The 17,160-nt window shown below is 37.8% G+C and overlaps 1 protein-coding gene across 1 annotated transcript; it reads right to left on the reverse strand.

Annotated features, from left to right (window-relative positions):
* Positions 1–2,221: 2,221 nt before the first annotated feature.
* LOC128812256 (uncharacterized) lies at positions 2,222–6,812 on the reverse strand. The gene is made up of 4 exons (XM_053986531.1): positions 6,796–6,812; positions 6,246–6,668; positions 5,463–5,525; positions 2,222–2,984 (listed from the first exon to the last, which is right to left on the reverse strand). The coding sequence occupies exons 1-4, from the start codon at positions 6,810–6,812 to the stop codon at positions 2,840–2,842; spliced, it is 648 nt and encodes a 215-aa protein (XP_053842506.1). The 3' UTR covers positions 2,222–2,839.
* Between the last annotated feature and the right edge of the window lie 10,348 nt (positions 6,813–17,160).

Here is a 17,160-nt window from a genome sequence, read left to right on the forward strand (position 1 = left end):
AGTTGTTCCCATGTCATGTGATTTGAAGGGACCTGGGTTTAGAAGCCTACATTCCCTCTGTAGTTGGGGTAGACACACACATCTCCAGGAAAAGGTTCATCAAAGTTAAATAATTACAGGATTTCTTTACACTGAAAACGGCTGCAAGAATGCACCATGTCAAATAGTGCATTACTAACAGACCAATAGTTATTCATGTAAAATATGAATAATATGAAGATTTTGTAGTATGTAGTAGATGGCAAGACAATGATGAATCTGTCAGAGTAAAAACAAAGCAACCCTATCAAGTCCAAATGCAATTCTGATGTAAAAGTGGACATGAATTTTCCAAACATAGAGACATTTTCTTGCAGTGTTGACATCCTCCCAAGAGTCGTATCTGTTTACACAGGTCATGTCTGAGAAGAGGGAATAATATTTTTGAGCTTGTATGGCTTGACACTGTCAGAAGTCTAGAGAGGGAAGATCTGGTAATTCTGTAATTTACAACAGTAACTAATTGAAGCACTGAAGAGGAAGAAAAAAAGCCACAAAATTATGGTGAAGAATGACTTTGAGATATTCGTAGTGGCAATTTGCCTCTTAGGTGGAATTCCCAGAATTCTCATAAAAGATCTGTGCTCCAGCCTTTTCCTTGCCTGAGTGGTACTATCAAGTCCGATGATGTCCAAACAGCTACTTGACAAAATATATCTTGACATTGACTTTTGATTTGGCAAATCATGATTTGCTAATGTTTTGATGCATTTGTTGGTACTGGAAACTGCATTTGTCTCTAGATGGGAAAGCAAAGTCATTTGTAATGTCAAACACCTTAGCATTTTTGAATATTCTTGATGGTACCTTAAATTCATAACTGTGCTTCATGACTCTCAGTTTAACTTTTTCAATAATTGTTTACCAAAAAAATTGGTACATAAAAGAGTACTTCAAGTAAATGAATAAATCTTAAAAATTTAGCAGGTGGAGAGTATATGGCTAACATGGACAGCAGAGTCCATGTTTGTATTTTATATGACAAGAGCACTAACTTGGTAATTAAGTAAATATTGTAATAAGTATGGCTCTGATATCCACTTGAAGGTTATAACTCCCCAGGGAACAGATGCTTAATTTGCGGCCGTGATAATAACAACCTAATGAATCACCCATCTTACTGGATAGCTCAATAAACTTCAAAGAAAACAAAACAAGAATCTATAAGTAAAAGTACATCCTTAGCTTTTCATTAAGCAAAATGAGCATGAGTCAAGGCCCAGCATGGCTTCCAAAGTTAAAGCTACCAGCTACAAAGCAAATGTATGCAGAGAAATGTACAACAAAAGACATAGCTTTTAAACCTCCAGTTGAGTTTCCATAAATGTTGCTTACAAAAGCTACCATTCTCTATGTTAACAAAAAGTTGTGGATATGTTCTTCACTAAATCCTCTTTTCTCATATAATCCACCTTGTGCACTTTATCTCAAGTGTGTTTTATCTGATCTAATCCTGGGCTCATTCATTCTCAGATAGAAGCAACAGGATTATTTCACACTTAAACTAGGCCCAATCTTTCTGTGGGTCCATAAGAGGACACCTGGGTAATGAGAAATTATCTGTGGAACAAAAGATTAAGCAGGTGCTGGGGGAAAAATGCTCTTTCAAATACAGCAATTTTTAAGGAAAAGATAAAACATTTTTATTCAGAAAATAATGTTCAGAGGAGGCACTACGTTTTTAATGAAATAAGATTACACCATTATAACCAGTGTTACTTGGCACAAGTTTTATTAGGGAAAAAAAATCTTTTTCAGTGGTCCTAAAATGACACAGATTTCCCTGGAGTTAATCTGGATTTTAATGGGTGTAAAGTGGGCAGTATACAGGATCTATCAGAATGTAAGTTTTAACCAGGTCAAAGAGGCCAATCATGCCAGTCACAGCTTCTTCCTTGTTCTACCAGACCTTATTTTAGCACACTTACTGTTAGGAGGAGGAAGAGGAGGAGGAGAGAAGCTTCATGGCTCAGTAAATTAACTTAAGATTTTTTTTCTTTGCAATAGTGGGCAAGACAATTCAGATTTAAAAATAAAACCCTCTGCTCCACACTCAGCCCGTTAACATGGGGACATGGATTAGTACAAACCAAGTTCAATCTCCTTTGCTTGATTTATCCATATCTATATCTATATCTATATATCAATCTCTGTTCATCCCCATTAGCAGGATCACCTCAAATACTATCTTCCATCTGTTTCCAGTGTCTATCAGACTCTTGATGTGAAGGTGTGAAGGCAGAGGAAAAATTTACTGGTTTAAAACAGCAGAGCAGTTCTTTAGAAGTCATAAACTGATGAAATAAAAATTTCCCTATCTTTCTCTCCTTCCCTGTTGTCACCAGCCTCCTCATGGACCATTGTACAACAGCAGAGATTTCATCCCTTAATTCCACAAGCCCAGTGGGACCATGGACTGATCACTTGACTTTCTGCCTGGTGGTCTTTTGAGTTTTCTTCTCTCCAAAGAAATACAACAGAAGCACAGCATGTAAATAGTTTCACAGGGCTAAAATGAATACATTATTGAATTAGTACACTAGAGACTGAAAACAGACATATACTGGAAAAAAAAAAAAAGAAAAGAAAAACAAAAGAGTGGAAGTTATCTAAAGTTATCTAAATCCTCAGGACTCAGGATGCAGACCAATCTGCTCTACTGGCTAACAGGGAAGAAATGTCCAGTGGGTTCTCATAACCTGCCTGGTAGAAGTTTATTTCTTTTTTCTTTAGTAATATACAATGCTACATAATGTTGTTTACAGAAGAAAAGATTAAATGGTCAACAGATGCAAGAATTTTATGGTCTGTGTTTTGCTCCTTTTCCCAGTGAGTATTTGGCAGTACATAAACAGTTCCTTTTACTCTCAGTAAGGCAAGCTTTCCTCACCATCTTGGTCTCCCCAGTTCCTTCCAGATGGTGGGACTGATCAAAAGGGTGGAGGCTGAAAAAAGACAGTAAATAAGTTAAATATCCAAATCTACAGTTAATAGTATTTTCAGAAATAACTAAACATGGAGCAGCAATTCTGTCACATGCAGGAATTCCTCTAACCAAGGGCACATCTAGATTGATTTGATTAGTTATCTTTCTCAAAAGTGGGAGCACTAATTCAGCACCTGCTGCTTAGGGTTATTTAACTCAGGATGTGTTTTCCAGGACACTTGCAGAAAAATATCATAACCATTTTTTGACTTGTCATCCAAGAGCATTTTACAGAAATGCAAGCAAAGTTAGGTCCATTGATTAGGTAAGATGAAATTTAAAATTAAATTAATATGTACAATTGCATATAAATTTCAAAATTTTATATATAAAAGTTAATAAAGCCCATTAAATATCAGCAGGCTTTGAAGATCTCATTGCTTTTAAAAATGTATGCTGAAGCAAGTTTTTGCTTTTACCTATCTCACAGTAATACATATTTATTAATATAAAGTACCTTTATTAACCTTATATATGTGGGTACTTCCACTTCTTTGTTATAAAATGTCACTTTTAACAGAGCTGTGCTCTTGACTAACCCTTAATTTGTATATAGAAGATATGTGACGGTAAAAAAACAGCCCCTCTCCATGGTGGGGGATTGGAACTAGGTGAACTTAAAGGTCCCTCCCAGTGTAAGCCATTCTATCATTCTGTGATGTGACATTCAAGGAAAACAGCTTTCTGTGCTCCAAAAGTACAGTTATTGGACAGGGACAATCATAAAATATTTAATGGAACAAATATCACTCTTAAGTACTTGAGATTCAACATGGAAAAAAAACCCTATTTCCTAAGGATTGTAATTTGTGCACCAGTTGCTTTCTCTTTTATCTGAATAATGCAAAAAAACAATGGCTATTTCATTTGGAAGAATACAACTATGTTAAAGCTAATGAACCTTTATAGTCCAGTAAGAAAACAAAATCTTTCGATCTTTTGAAACAGTGTTTTGGAAAAATCATGACAAAAGATACTAAACTGATATTATCAAACTTAATTTTTGATTAGTTAAAAATTATTTGCTCTTTTTTTCTCTATAATGCTCTTCCAAGTATGCAAGTTGGAACAAGTTATTACAGTTTCAATGTGAAGTTTAAGAACTAAAAAAATTGCTTGCAAACTGTTGCATGAATAAATAAGATAGAGCTGGTCTTATCTGTATTTATAGGTATGCATATATATATATACTAATATACAATTATATGTTATAATTTATTTATCTTTATATTATGCTACTTGCTCTTCTTACCAGTAGATAGTGGTAATTATCTGTGCATAGGTACATGTATGAGAAAGAGAGAACAGATGTCCATGACTATGTAAGTTATGGTAATTAATAGTACATAAATGAAACAAGTTTGTTTTTGTTGATGTGTCACTTGCACACTGCTCCTCTTGAGCATTGGGTTACATCCTGTACACGATCGCCTTATTGTCTACTGTCATAAAAATTCCAGTTCTGTTTCTGAGCAGTCACAGAATGGGACTTGCCAGCTGTCATGGAAAATGTATTCCGTTTCATTTCCACTTAATTTATCTAATCTTAATTCTATTATTATTTTATTACAATTATTTAAGTGCTTGGGGCAACAATCTAAAGTAAAAACAAATAAACAGTAGGAGTTCCAGATAATTTGTAAGTGATCTGAAAGGTCTAATGGAAACAACATCATTATTGCAGTTTTATTTTTTGAAAGGTTAATATTAGAGAAGCTTCATCATTGCTGCTATAGTTAACAGTCTGTCAACACTAACATGTTAAATTTCTGCTTCACAAGATTAAAGGCTAAACTATAAAAACTCACCGTGGACAAGGAAAAAAGAAGTTGTGAAATAGTGTTTAGATATTCAAAAACCCTGTAACTACAGGCCTCATATCATCTTCATTTTCAGCACTGTCTACTCAAAACACAGAAGAGCATCCAAGCCTGTGATTAAGTCCATTTCTCTTCTGCTCAACACTTTCACACAGAGGCCCCTGCCAGCTGCCATGGCTGTAATGAAATCTGAACATACACTTAAAGATCCACATTCCAATGTACCTTTTACCACATTGAGGTGAAGTTGTGGTTTGTCATCCTGGCCTTGGCTGATCATCTCCTCTCACCCTCTTCAGCAAAAACCATGAGTAGCTGCATTCAAGTCATCTGTCTCCCAGTGAAAATATGGGTTTGTTTGGTTTGTGCTTAATCATATCCCTTCACTCTTGTTTCATTGCTGAGCCCACTCACAGTTGCTATCACAGTCTGTGTAAGCACAGAGTCCTTGCTGTCATTATACTCATTATACTTCTCCATCACCCTTGTTGCCTTGCTTAGATCCTCCCCATAGCATGGCTGGTTTAGGGTGCCTTGCAGAAAAATATATTTTCTCTTTTTTTCCTGTCTAATGCAATGAGACGTTTATTTATGATGTCCCAATCTCATTTAAATACCTTTTTTTCTCTTTTTCCTTCTTTTTGTACTCATCATTTAGATGGTATGGTACATGTCTCACTCTGTCGGAGCAATAAAAACACATAATAAAAATACATAAGGAAGATGATAAACAATTCACTCAAAACTAAGAAATTATTAATACACAATTTTAACCTTATTCTAGAAATTTCTGTTAAGTATGAAAGTAGTAAAGTCAAGTTTTCTAGTGGTCCCATAGTGACATGGTGGTTTAATTTAATCCACTGTGTAACACATTTAATTTGACTAAGATGCAATGAAATATCCTGAGCCTGATCTAGCCATCACTGAATATGATGCAAGGTTTTCCAGTGGTAAAATGTAAAGGGAATCACCATGAATGGCTGAATCTGAGGCAATGAGAATTCAAAAGGAAGGTTTTGAATGACATCTCAGCTTCTAACTTCTAGGATTTTCAGCAGCATTTAGCATTTCTTTAAAAGAAATTTGGATTTAACTGGATATAAGCAGCTGCAGATAGCATTACTTATCTATGATTCTTCTCTTCATCTGAAAGAAGACACAGGAAAGAAAGGCAAATTCCAGAGTGATGACTCCATAAATGGTTTATTTAGAAACTGAAACTTGACTTTGTTTTCTAGCAGAAACCAAATGTGTTAGTTTGATTTGGATACAGTATATTGACAAAGGGTGGGTTGTTTCTTTTTTTCATCTAACCCTGGTTGCAGAGATAGAGAAAAAATAATCTGTCCTGAGAGTAAACAATGATCCAAACTCTTTGTTTGCTTGAAATGGCTGACCTTGCTACGAAGAGGTATCTGCACAGATGATGGTGCCTCCAGGAGTTACGGAATGCTGGCAAGGCACTCGGGGCCTGTGCGAGCACTGCCCAGGCTCCGTTCAGCCCTGACCCAGAAGCTGTGCAGCCCTGGTGTGCCCGGGAAGGCCTGCTCTGCACAGCCTGGCCGCATCTCTGCCTGCTGAACTGCTTGTGAGGGGAACTGATACTGCCTCTCCAGGGGGAGCAGGAAAAGGCACGATGAGCCAAATTCCAATGAGCCAAAATCCGATGTGCCAAAATCTGTGCTCGCTGCAAGTGGCACAGGCGCAGTGGGAGCTGGCTGATGGTCACCCTGCCCGCAGGCCGGAGCTCTCGCGTCCAGCCCTCTTCTGACGGTGCACACCTCGCCTCCTCCTCTGGTTGGTGTGAGAAAGCTCTGAGGCTGTGACACAGAAATCACCTTCTAGCTTGCTATTTAGAAAGTTTGGCAAATTGACTGCTGCTAAAATAAGAGATATGAAAGTTCCATCTGCAGTTCAGTCACACGGGGCAAATCTCACAGGCCTTACGCAGTCGGAACACCCATGGAGCGCGCTCGGCAGGAGCTGACCCGCAGGATAATAGGGATGCATACTGAATGAATTGGAAGTAACACCTGGCCTTTGTCTGGAAAATTACCATTTTTTTAGGCCAGTCTTCAAAGCTGAACATTTCTTTAGGACTCTGGAGCCATTGAGGAGGCAGACAAAGGGAAGAGAGTCACGGAGAGACATGTAAAAGCTGTAGGCCCAGCAGAAAGGGCGAGAGGGTATGCGAGAAGGCTGAGGGAACAGAAGTTAAAACCTCAGCATAAAATTCCAGCTCTTCCCATGTAGATCAGTTTTTCCAAGGGTGAAAGGAAAATGAATTTTCCAATGCATCTAAGTGATTTCATTACACAATTATGTGCTTGCCTAAACTTTAGCCACATACTGTTACCCATCCTTGCAAGTAATCAGTTTTTGGTTTGTATTTTACTTAGTTTAAACATAAAATACATCCATGTCTGTGTGTGCAGAGAGACACACTCACCTAACTCAGTGCCCTGCCTCTCATTAAAGAGAGAGGGAATGCATCTCTTCTGGGCAAACATACATACTGTAGAGGAATAATGCTTTACCTTTAGGAACAGCCAATGTCCATTTACTACATATATCTAATTGAGGGAAAATACCACTCTTCTACACTAGCATCCAAGCTTCCAAACAAATGTTCAACGCACTACATTCCAATGCAAAAGAAACCACTGCACAACCCAAGTGGAGGGGTATATGCAGAATACTGGGTAGTTAGATTCTCACAGATATCTCGCTCTAGTCTGAGACTGATCCAGCATAACATAAGTAGGTTGAGGCTGGTAGAACTACCCAAATGCTTAAAATTTCACACTTTCTCAAATGTTTACTTTTCTGGATCAGACTCTCGTGAATAATTGGGCCTGGAGCTTCTTGGACTATTTTTTGGGGAGGGGTGTAATCAGGTCATAAAAATGAGAATGCCATCTTTATAGGGACTTAGCAGTCACAAAATGCAAGCTGATCATCAGCCTAATTGCATGTCATCCTCCCCTAAATCAGATTAGTCACAAATGCTTATCAACTGAGCCCTAATATCCTGATATAGCTTGAAAACATACAAGTTTTTCTGAAGGTTATCTTGGAGACCCAATAAAAAAAACCCAAACATGGCAGCTTTGAATATATCTGGTGACAGTGCTTAACAGCCAAGAGGAATCATGGAGAATTGCTATGTAAAGTTACAATCTTTTCAAAAACAAGCCAGTTTGATGACTTCCAGGTCTGGAATCTGCTGTCATTGCCAGCAGCCAGCCTCAATATTTTTGCCTTGTATTGTTTTTGCTAGCTCACAGCTTTGTGACAGCTATTAGTATTTTGAGTAAATTATGCAGCTTTGATTTGCATAGGCATCTGATGGTGGTACCATGTCTGCCCAGGCTGAGCAGTTCTGTGCAGTCTGGTGTGAGCTGTAGAGGTTACATCAGCCTCCAGGTTGGACCATTAGTCTCAGAAAACCTCTGCAAGCATTTCATGGACGACAGGACACTACTGTCTGAAGAGAGCAAACCTGTGCATAGGTATTTACTCAACTCTGTACAATATTCCATAGTCTGGTGCAGAGCAAGGAGGCAAAGCCATAATTTTTTTTAGCATCCCAGTTACATACTGGTAAATCTGGCAGCTATTTCATTTTTTTTCAACCAATATTGTAATCACAGCAGCATGTTACACCTTTGTAGAGATACTTGTTGAGAAACAAAGTATATAGTATGGACCTAATAACAGGTTCAGTACAGCTGTACAATGCAACTTGGTTGAGCAAAGAATTTCTGATTTATATTTCTTTTCCTCTGCCTGTTCTACTACCAGAATTGATTTTCCCCCATATTGTCTCTAGGTCCAAAATTAAAGGACCAGATTTATTTATTTCCTGAGCACCTGTTTCCTCTTTTGAAATGTAGGGTGAGTGATAGTGTATTTTTACTTCTAGAGAACAAATAAGGTTGCTTATATGTGCCTCAAGGACCAGAACTTGGTATACCTATGCTCTAGTTTTCCAGCTGACTTTCTGTATTTATTAGTTTTTAGTACAGTGTGTGGCATTATAATCAATGCACTATTGACAAAAGCACTTGGATCACACACTATTTATTTAATTTACTACACCAACTCTAATTTAGTAAATTTAATTCCTACATTGTGTTTTCCTGGCACATTCAGATACATTATTCAGAAAGGGCACATGGATTGCTTAGCAAACCACTCTTAAGTTATGTCAGGGGCCTTGCTTTTAGGTTGATCATTAACCTATTCTTTACTGAAAACCTTGCTTGCTGCACATGTCGGGTGGTAACTTGTGAAGTTTGGCCATAGTTCTGCAGCATTTTTAATGTCTACTGAAGTCATAACACAAGAAGGATTTTACTGTAAACTGAAGGCACCATAAATTCTTAATCTCCAACACTTTTAGAACCAATTATATCAAAACAATCTGATTGCCATTCTTTTGCACATAGGATTCTCCCAAGTAGTCTCATATTACAGGCATAAAACACTGATAAGTATTTTAGCTCCAGCAGACTAGCTGCAGCTGTGTCACATTTGTGTTTCCTTGTTTTATGTGTGCCAGTTTTCTAGATTAAAGTTGGAATAGCATAGCACTCCACTAGATGACAGGCTTGGTTTAAAGCCAGGCCACTTACTGATGTTTATCAAACAATTTTCAGTTCGATACAGTAGCACAATTCAAAAACCTGAGAAGACCCTAAATTATCAGGCATGCCATGAGAGGTCATTTCATTTTTGGATGGAAGATTAAAACATTCCCCTAACAAATACATGGACTCTTCCTAGTCAGGGGCATCAGTGAAATAATCTGATTTCATTTTTTCCACCCAGTTTTGAATGAATGTGTGACCCTCATGGTTCTGAACAATCTTACCCAATCATTTGGAACCAGAGATGGAAAATGTGTCAAATCAGTGGCCCATGAACTTCAGAAAGTCCTGCTTTCAATAGCTCGTTTTTCTGTTCTTTCTTCTTATGCTCATTTAGTCTTTGTTTGCTTGGTTGTTCTTTCTAAGCTATTAATGACCAATTCAACTCCATGGGCTACCCTCAGTCAGTGGTGCATTAAGTTACAGCCCTATTAGATACCAGTTCACCTTGAGCTCCCCTTTACCTAAACCTGTACTTTAGACCATCTCAGGTACTCGCAGGAAGAGAATGACTGCTGATTCTGATACATCCCGAGAGAGGATGCCTCCTGAGGGGCAGAGGGCAAGTTTTTCCTGCATGCTGATGACTGTTGGGACTGATCCCATGACTGGCCTTCTGGGTAGGCTGCCATAGGAAGGAAAACCTGGTTTGACTATCCAGTGCTAATGTTACCTGCTCCAAGGAACTTCTTTAAAGCTAGATTACTTTCTGCGTTAGAAACCAAATTGAAGTAAATTATGTGGAAGATAGACTGGAACTATGCTCTGAACTTGCAGGTTTGTCTGTTGCTGCTGTGGAAAAAAAATCAAGAACTGTGTGCTGTACAGGTCAACAGCATGACTGCATCACTGCCACATCCGTCCCAGCTTGGGATGTCTGTAGTGACCCAAGTTGTGCTCACAGAGGATTTCTTGCACATTGAAGAGTGACAGTGAACTTGTGTTAACTTCAGAGGGAAACAAGGCTCATTGCCTGGTCCTTCTGAGGAAGAGAAACAGCTGCTCACTTGCTTTGCCAACACCATGACTTGAAAGAGAAGGCTTTGAGTTAGCATCCCCAACACCTCTCCACTACTTTTGATTGAAGCACCTCTTCTATTATACAGTAGTTTATAATAAACAAGCTATAATGAACAGCAAAACCAGCTAGCACTTGGCAAAACTCCATAAATGAATGGAGTTAGGAAATTCCAGGTAACTTGAGCATCTGTAGGAATAATTTTACCATAGAAACCTTTCTGTGATAAAAGCAAACAAGCAAAATATACCCTGATGCTCAGAAAGGTTAAAGAGCTAATGGTATAATCCTTGAAAATTCCAGTTCATTCATTATTCTCTTCTCAGTAAAACCAGTAAAACTTGTCCTTTAAGCTTATGTTGTATATATCTATATTTTAATATTGATTAAAAATATCCTGTACACTTTCCCTTAGCAATATATGTCTGTGTTTTAATATTATCTGATTGTTCACATTCTGGAGTCAGTGGAAATTTTCCCACTGATACCAGTGAGAGTAGAATCTGGCTTCTAAGAGGATTGAAGCTATCCTTAGAACAGCATCTGCTCTACTCTCCACTTTCTTTGATGACTTCTAACATTCTTTTGATGTGGACTCCAAAATAAACCATTTTCTTCTTTGGATATATGGGTTGAAAAAGATGCAAAGCATTGAATAGCAGAGTAAAACATTTTGTGTTTCAGGCCACAATCCCATTTAAACCAGAAGCTGCTAATAGCTGTTAGTTAAGAGAAGAAAATATAGAAGAATAAAAATGCTGGGCAAATCTCTTCAAACTCATGGAAATACCATACTGTTTGGTGTAGGCACATATGATATTGTACTGACATAGCATAAAAATGTCACTTATGCCCTGGTGTCTGTCTACGATCGTGAGCTGGATATTCAAGCAAAGGTCTTGTGAGCATCCTGATTCTGCTTCTCTGCACTCTGCTGAGAGAGTACTTAAGCAAAATGGATAGATAGGAGGGTAAATGCCATTTATAAACACAGAAGCCCAGTGCTCTGGGCTGATGGTGGAGGGAGGGGTAGAGGCACATCAGGATTAGATTAACTTAGCATTCACTTTCTCAATGTTATGATGAGAATAAACTCTGATGAAGTCATATGAAGTTAAAAAATATATCCAGTGGCTAGAGAATTGTGAAAGATGCCTGGCAGTCCTGCATGACACTGAGATGTCATAGCTCTGACTGACTTCATGGAATATAGTTGATGGAACAGAATGCAATCATATTGTTGAATGTAGGAGTCTGGAAAGATGCTTCAATGTTAAAATAATATGTGTAATGTAAAATCTGGGAAAGAATAGAATAGGATATAATTGAGTAGAACAGAACAGAGTCCTTTCAGAGGTTGGGGTTTTGACTGCAGCTCTGAAATGAATTGAATTTTCTTCTTTCTGTTTTTTTCTTAGTGATTAATTATTATCAGATATTCTTTAAGAGCTGTGACATCTGTTAAATGTAATTACTTTCTCTTCCATATGTAAATCAAGGTCTTTCTTTAAAAAAAGGAAGAGGCAGTTTATACTTAAATTAAGTATTTTTATCTGCAATTTGCAAGTTAAGGTGTATGTAAAGCCTGTGGCTATACTAAAGGCTCAGTTGTGCCTCCTAGGCACAGTGTTAATTAAAGGGTGATGTGGCTTCGTACAACTCCGAGGAGAACTCTGGAAGGGATTATACCTTGGAGAGGCACAATGCCTCCAGTGCAGCACAGCGTGTCAGTAAAATGCTCATGCTGTGCACCACCCGCATTGATGTTGCTCAGCACCTCTGTGGGCCCATCTCCTTCCCACACCCCCCATCCACTTGGCTGGGGTTCACAATCGGGGGATAACGGGAAGGGACAGTCCTGGCACCTGTGTCCAATTCCTGCATGCCAAGGGATAGGTGGTGCTGACATCCTTTACATTGCTGATAACTGTTCAGGCAGGATACAACCTGGGCAAAGATAAACAGAAATTGCCAAGTGCTATTCCCCAGATATAGTTTCTCTTTTTACTCAGTGTCAAGTCTTTTAAAAGTCTGACAGCATGTATGATGTTTGACAGCTTCTTACATTTTATCTGAGCCCATCCTATATAGCTAATTTTGAATAATTCTATATCCATGTCTGATTTTGTTCTCCTTCACATTTTTCATCAGGGATCATTTTTCCCTGGGGCAGCTCTCTTGATACCAGTGTAGTTTTAGATATGATTTACTCCTATGCAAATAAGATCAGTATCATACCTATAGTTTTTTTTTTTATCATACCTTTTGTTTAGACTATTGACAGTATCCAAAAGATTTATTCCAATCTCTATATAAATAATATCTGTGATCAATTTAATACACATTTAAGGGTTTTTCAAGGCCATATTACTCACTGGATTAAATGTACATTTTGATAATATATTATTGCTATTGTACATCCAATAGATCTAATTCAGCCCAGGGTGATTTTTTTATAACCGAGTAATAGACCACTGAAAATAGGATTTATTATAGAAATGCCAAGACATTCTTATTTATAGTATAATAGTACAAATTGCCCCTGTAATAAATACTCTTCAGTTATCAAATCATCAGTCTTTTATGGTAAAACTGACAACTGATCCCATAGGCAGTATGATATTATTAATGTAATGTATTAACTTTCAATTTTAAATTGGTTATTGGATCTGGAACAACTGTACATTATATGATGTAGTTTAAGCAGGACTTGTGACCTAAATCTGCATAGCTTTACAGCAAAATATAGTGCACACAGTGCTTTACACTATCCTCATATGCAATGTGAAAACAGTATCACTCTGAGCCCACAATTCAACACAGATCTGTACACTGCATCCACTGAGAGGAAACTGTTACCAAAGAATGTCTAAAATGAAAATTTTTAAAGCATGCAGAAAAATTTTGATAAGTCATTGTCATTATTGGTCCCAAGAGAAAGCAGGTCAGTTGTTAAGAGCTGATGAAAATAAAGACTAGAATGAATATTCTTTAAAATTAACTTTTGAGGGTTCTTTTCTTACCAGCAGGTGTTTGTTTCATAAGCTGTTCACTGTCACTATAGAAGAAACAACAGTTAGTTATGTATATTTGATCTGGAAAAAGTGCAGAACCAGGGTTCTTTGTAGAGATTTTACATTTGTATAAAGTAAAACAAAGTAAGCAGGCAGGATTAAGAAAATGTTATAAAAGTAAGCTTTGCAATAAGTATTTATTTGAACAATGAGATTGGCAAGTCTAACAATGTAAGAAATACATGCTTAGCAACTTTTCATAGCTTAGATTTGTAGTACTCAGCAGATACGTTTTTTATCCTCAGTTCAGTCCCATATTTTAGTCCTAGAAATCCAAATAATTTAATGAGGTAATATTTAATTATATAAATTTTATGCTTCAACATCACCAGCAATTTATTCAGAATTTTAACTGCTCTTTTAATACATCAACTCTTGATGGGAAATAAGTGAAAAATTTCTATTTGTGTTTCTGCTCAGTTGGATAATATTTATTTTGCTTAAGAGAAATCTAGCCCATTTTTTCCAGCAGCCAGTTAAGTGTGGTCATTGTTGGTGCCAATGCACTGCAGAGATTTTAAAGGAAGTTAAATAGTTTAGACAGTCCATTGGGGGAAAAAAAAGTAGTAATCACAATGAGATGTTGAGAAGATTTTTTTTTTTTCCTATGTCTTTCTCATGCATTTTTCTGTTGAGGAGAAAAGCTTGGTTTCTTGACTTGCCTCACTCTCATCCCAGTACCCAGCCTCACAAGTCAAGTAGAGCAGCTAACTGGCTGATCAAAGTTAGGGCAGCTGGCTATCATCCCCAGACCACATTATAGCATGGAAAAATTCATCCCGGATCTCAGTCAAAAGCCTTTCCCTGTCTGTCTGTCCTCTCCCAGCCAGTTAACATAGCCCCTCTTCTTCAGAAATTCCTGCAGCTGAAGACACAGTTTTATCCCAGGTGGAGATTCCAGTGTTCTTAAACTCTCCACCTGAAAAACATTTACAGATATTTCTGCAGTCCCTTCTACTCACATTTGGCCAGCAGAGCACATCTGTAATTTTATTAATTTACACTGACATGGCTTCAGACTGTGGCTTAAGTAGTCATTAGTAGGCAGTAAAAGTATGTGCTTATATCTGTCTTTATCAGACGAGAGCATCTCTATTTATCCCAGTTACTATGTCATTCATGAATAGTCATCTGAAGTGCAACATCCTTCACTCATTCTGTAAGAATGTTCTCTCTTCAGCTTATCTAAACAAACTCTTCAACTACAGAATGCAGCAACTTAAAGCCCATTTCAGCATCCCTTGTCTTGTCAAAGCTTTTGCTCAAATGAGAGCTGAGGTGGCTCATGGACCAGCAGTTGCTATGAAAATTAAGAATGTGGAATCATCCAGGGCACCAAAATGAGCCTGAAACAACCCCTAAGTCCCATTCTCTGCTGTCTGCATAACAGAATTCATCACCAAGGCTTCATCTTGAGATCAAACTCTTGATCTAGGTACAAAAAGAATTCATCACAGATTTATTTATACCTGTAGTTACTTTTGGAGATTATATGACACCCACTATCCCAAAGCCAGAGGCCAGTTCACCACACATTCTAAGAATCAGATGCTAAAATGCTGGTGGTGGTGTAAAGACCTCAAACAGCTGTCCATGCTCAGTTCATACTTGATCCTAAGCCCATTGAAGGCACTGTGAATCTTTCCTTTGACGTCAATGGGCTTCAGATCAGGTCCTGAGCAATTTTTTTAAAACCTCAGAGAAATCAAAACCATTTCTGTTGGAATGAGACTGTTCACACCCCTTGGTAAAGACTATTTCCTTTCCAAACACAGCTTTTGTACCCAAGTCACATCAGCTGAATTTCTATTTTTACCAAAAGCTTCATTTTTTAAAGAAGCAGGAAGTATGTTTTTACTTATATTTCATCTACTAGCATCTTAGCTGGTTTTGTTCACCTTTCAAAAATATCCCCAGCTGGGCAGACCAGACCTACAACCAAAAATGCAAAACATTTTAGAAAGTTATGGTCATGTAAAAAAACCTTTTTTAAAAAGGACACTCCTTGCAGAGGAATTGTCCCTACACATGCAGCCAGTACACTCCAGTAGATTATTTTGTCTAAAATGTATGGCATCATGGCAAATGTTATAACCTGTATAACAGAACTGATACAACACTGTTAAACAGAACATCACGATAAATATTACATAAATCGATTTATAAATGTTTCCAAAATTCAAAATAAATTACAAACCATGGAGAGCAGATCTACCTGTTAGGATCCAGTTCTGTCTAACCATTTCCTGAAATTCTTGGATAATTTTTTCCATTAAAAACAATCTTGTGATGACCAAGAGAAGAGTGAGGTGCTCCCCCTTAACTGAAGACTGTGGGAGTGGTGAGTGTGTGTTCACTGCTTGGATAGAACAAGGGTGCAAAGACATGTTCAGAGACACAATGTTGATGTGCAGAAAAGGCAAAGCAGAGTACACCAATTTTAGTCTGCTCCCTTGTGTAAGCAGGTCTCCCATACAGTTTTTCCTGGGGATATCTCTGACCAGTCTGGGAGACTTTCTGTCCCTTTGCTGAATGCCAAAATTTCCATATTGTTTCATGAACACAAAAACTGCCATATTTAACTGTTAAGAATCACGTGTGCCAGTGTTTAAGTATATCATAATTTCAAAGGATATGGCTATAAAGGATCTTTGCCCCTTGAACTGAAATAACTGTTTATGGTGATGGAGAGACTATCTTAATTAAATTAGCTGAGTTACCATGGGGAAAAAAAACCATTAGATTAGTTTTCTTTTCCTGCTCAAGCATAGGCATGACACCCTACCTCAATGATGGCCATTTCCCATTTTAATGTGTGATTGCAACTTTACTCTGGGAGACAGCACTCTCTAGATAAGCTGCTTCCTGAAGAATCTCCTATGGACACTTCTTGCCAAGTCCACCGCTGCACTCCTGTTGTATGGGGCCTCCATCCCTTGTGAGATGGGACGTCTAAAACAGATGGATAAGGTGATCTTCATCTGCAGTTTCCCCATATTGTTTTCTGAGTATTCTGAAAAGATGTACCTCTCAGGGGCCCCAGACCTGTGATTTTGATGTAGAACAAAAGCACGTGTTTTGCAGAGGAAGAATGTAGATCTTATGGGATAACTTATGATGCATACTAGTCCTGAGTAGAAGCTAAGTGAGATAAAACCAGATCATTCCCTTGGTGAAGAATAGTTCAAGCTATATGGTAGACAGTCTTGGATGAGATAAAACAGAGAAACTCAATACAGAAAAACAAGAAAAAACCTCTAAGAAACCTCTTCCAGACTGAAAATAGCAGCTAAGAAGCCTGAATGAAAAGCATTGTCAACTACTCCTTCTAGACTGCATCTCTTTCTTCTCCTATGCTAATGAAAGACTTAGTCTAAGCAAAATTTATTGTCCAGAAATGGCTTGTTCTGGAACCTCAAATGAGGCCAGTAGAAGGGACAGAGATGAATAATTTGCTATAATATGTGAAATTGCCTCCAAAATATGTACTGTGCCTCAGATCAAAAACAAGCAGACCAGGAATTATAAAATAAGCTTTGAAGGCAGTGCAGGGGGTCACAAGTGTTTT

Source organism: Vidua macroura, chromosome 10 (assembly GCF_024509145.1).
Source record: "Vidua macroura isolate BioBank_ID:100142 chromosome 10, ASM2450914v1, whole genome shotgun sequence".
Taxonomy (NCBI): Eukaryota; Metazoa; Chordata; class Aves; order Passeriformes; family Viduidae; genus Vidua; species Vidua macroura.

What these genes read in the sequence shown, in the direction of transcription:
- LOC128812256 (XM_053986531.1), bottom strand. An exon ending in AGATACCTCTTCGTAGCAAG is followed by an intron (nt 5,526 to 6,245) that starts GTCAGCCATTTC and finishes TTGCTCCGACAG; the next exon opens with AGTGAGACATGTACCATACC. An exon ending in AAGGAAAAAGAGAAAAAAAG is followed by an intron (nt 2,985 to 5,462) that starts GTATTTAAATGA and finishes GTCTTTTTTCAG; the next exon opens with CCTCCACCCTTTTGATCAGT.